Genomic DNA, 2,585 nt, shown 5'->3' with positions numbered 1-2,585 from the left:
CTGGGTTCCAAGAGCAATAGCAAGGTAGTTGTTTACTAAGCCTTGATGCAAACAAGTCAATCACCGGAGTACCAAAAATAACGCATAACTGTTGGAAAATATTAACAATGAGTTTCCATTCATGTCCGTCCTTAACTAACCAAGATGCCGAATCTGCCAACGTGTTCGCCTTTGGGATGTTAAAACATGTTTTCCTTTGAGAACTGGAGCAAACACTTGCAAAACTAATAGAATGGCCTTAAGCTCCAATGCATTAAAGTGCATCAACCTTTCTTTAGCTGACCAACTACCTGCGACAGACTGATGGAGAACATGGCCGCCCCAACCTGTGTTTGAAGCGTCCGTATAGATGTCAATGTCCGTGCCTGTTCTAAAAATTTTCCTATTCTGTCTAGAAATGTTATGAATCCACCATTGAAGGTCAGATTTCATACCCTCTGTAATTCTCATGTAACTATCAAAGTTCCCTTGCTTGATTTTCAAAGCTGCAATTTTTTTCAGCTTCCAAATTCCTGTAATGTAGCTTGCCAAGCTCCATTGCTGGAATGGCAGCAACCAGTAGACCAATAACTCTGGCTACTACCCTGATTCTATCTGTACATTTATTTCTAAGTGTCTCACAGGCTTGCGTGATTTTCTGAATCCTGTGTTGTGGCAATGAAACAGTCATATTATTAGTATCAATAATATTACCCAAGTATTCAATGGTCTGAGTGGGCTCCAGCACGGACTTGTCCATGTTAATGCAAAAACCTAGTTTATGAAGTAATTCAATGGTATCATAGACACAAGCCAGACAGCCTGTCCTAGACTTATTACAAATTAAAGAATCATCAATAAAACTAGTAATTACATGGCCTTTTTCTCTCAATGCAGTAAAAACTGGCTTCATCAATTTGGTGAAAATTCTTGGCCCCTCAGAAATACCATTAGGTAGGCACGTGAACTGATAGATGAAGTCTTTCCATTTAAAACATAAATATTTCTGTTGTTCTTCTGCCACTTTCACTGTGTAATAAGTGTGTAGAACTGTAGATCAACTGAAGCTAGATAGTCACCTGCATTAATAAGCCTAATGGCTTGCTCAAAATTCTCCATCTTAAAATGTTTATATGGAATGTGTTTGTTACGTTCACTTAGGTTGAGCACCATACTATAACCTCTATCCTTTTTAGGTCTCAAGAAAATAGGAGAAATAATTTGCTCCTGACTCCTCTTTGTCATAACAATAAGCCCTAGCTCCAACAGTTTCAAAATCTCCTTATCAACAATAGCTTGTTCTTCTGTAGTAAATTTATAAGCTAATTCACGCAAAAATAAATGTTCAATATCATTGACATTAATGTCCAGATGGCAGTGTTGTACCATGTCCAGAATAACTGGGTCTTTAGTAATTTCCAGCCAGTTATGTACAAAATAATGCAGTCTACTTGTCACAAAAGTGTTGCTAACCTGATTTATAGTCGGGGCCTTTGTTGACCCCGACCCTTGGCATTTTTTTGGATCCAGGTCCTTTTGTGCCGAGTACTGCCTCTGGCTACCCTGGAAACTCCACTGTGTTCCGTATGGCTGGAACCTCACTGTGTGGCTCCTGAATGCAGCCTTGCCCCAGAAGCTCTGTGTTCTGCCTGAAGTGGACTTTCATGGGAAGAAAGGCTTCTTGTTGGATAACTTAACCTTCAATGTCTTAATTTCCTCAATCTGTTTAGTTGATTGAGAAATATCATCGCCAAACAGAAAACGGGTTATTGGTACTCTCTCAGAGCACAGATGTGTGTATTTGAGATTAATCTCTCTCTTCATTATGCATCGCCTTGCCAAATTGGTCCTGAAATTTGCATGACCCAGAAGCGCCAGTGCACCATTAATCTCACTAACCTCTTGCGCCAGCTGTGAATTACCAGTATTCTGCGCCAGGTTATCTAACCCCAAGAGTGACTTTGTTATGATGGTGCCCGCAGAAATAATGTCGGCATTTACCTCCATGAGGCGAGAGTCAGCTTTCTTGGCATAGTGAAATAGTGTGGGAAGACTACGAAGTGGTGAATGGTGGTGAGTGGTGTTACGTTCACTGGTTAAACTGGTAAGATTGGCAACGGGGAGCCGGTGAACAATAACAATAAAAAAAAACACTGCAGGTTCAACTGGTGAGGAAATGCAAAGGGGGCACTTTAAAAAGCTATTTTAATAACCCATAATGAAACTGACACACATAGATATAACATGAAACACAAAAAAATGACATACACATATACATATAACACAGAAATAAATACAACAATAAATCCCAACTTAATACCTAACAATAATCCTAATCCTATATGGAGGCAATGTGGAAAACACGGACGAGGGGAAGTGATACTTATGCGGTGTTGCAGTGGTGAAGTGCTGGGTGATGGTTGATCCCACAGTAGACTCAAGAGGCGTTGTGTTCACTGGTTGAGGCCTGGACCTCAACTGACTTCCAGAAAGCCAAGAGCTGGCTTAACACTTCCGGTTGAGTCGAATGGGGCCGCGTGAATCCAACTTCGGGCTTCATGAAACGGTGACGTGGAAGGGGAGGCGGAGAGGTGGCGAATGAGGTA

At 41.0% G+C, this 2,585-nt stretch overlaps 1 protein-coding gene across 1 annotated transcript in view; it reads left to right on the top strand.

Moving 5' to 3' along the window:
- The first annotated feature begins 2,395 nt into the window (after positions 1-2,395).
- LOC123499925 overlaps positions 2,396-2,585 on the top strand; it is a 2,932-nt gene continuing 2,742 nt past the window's right edge. The window contains exon 1 of the mRNA XM_045248457.1: positions 2,396-2,438. Coding sequence (XP_045104392.1) covers positions 2,396-2,438 — 43 coding nt within the window. The remainder of the gene's footprint in view (positions 2,439-2,585) is intronic.

Source organism: Portunus trituberculatus, chromosome 50, assembly GCF_017591435.1.
Source record: "Portunus trituberculatus isolate SZX2019 chromosome 50, ASM1759143v1, whole genome shotgun sequence".
Lineage (NCBI taxonomy): Eukaryota > Metazoa > Arthropoda > Malacostraca > Decapoda > Portunidae > Portunus > Portunus trituberculatus.
This window is presented reverse-complemented; position numbering and strand designations above follow the sequence as displayed.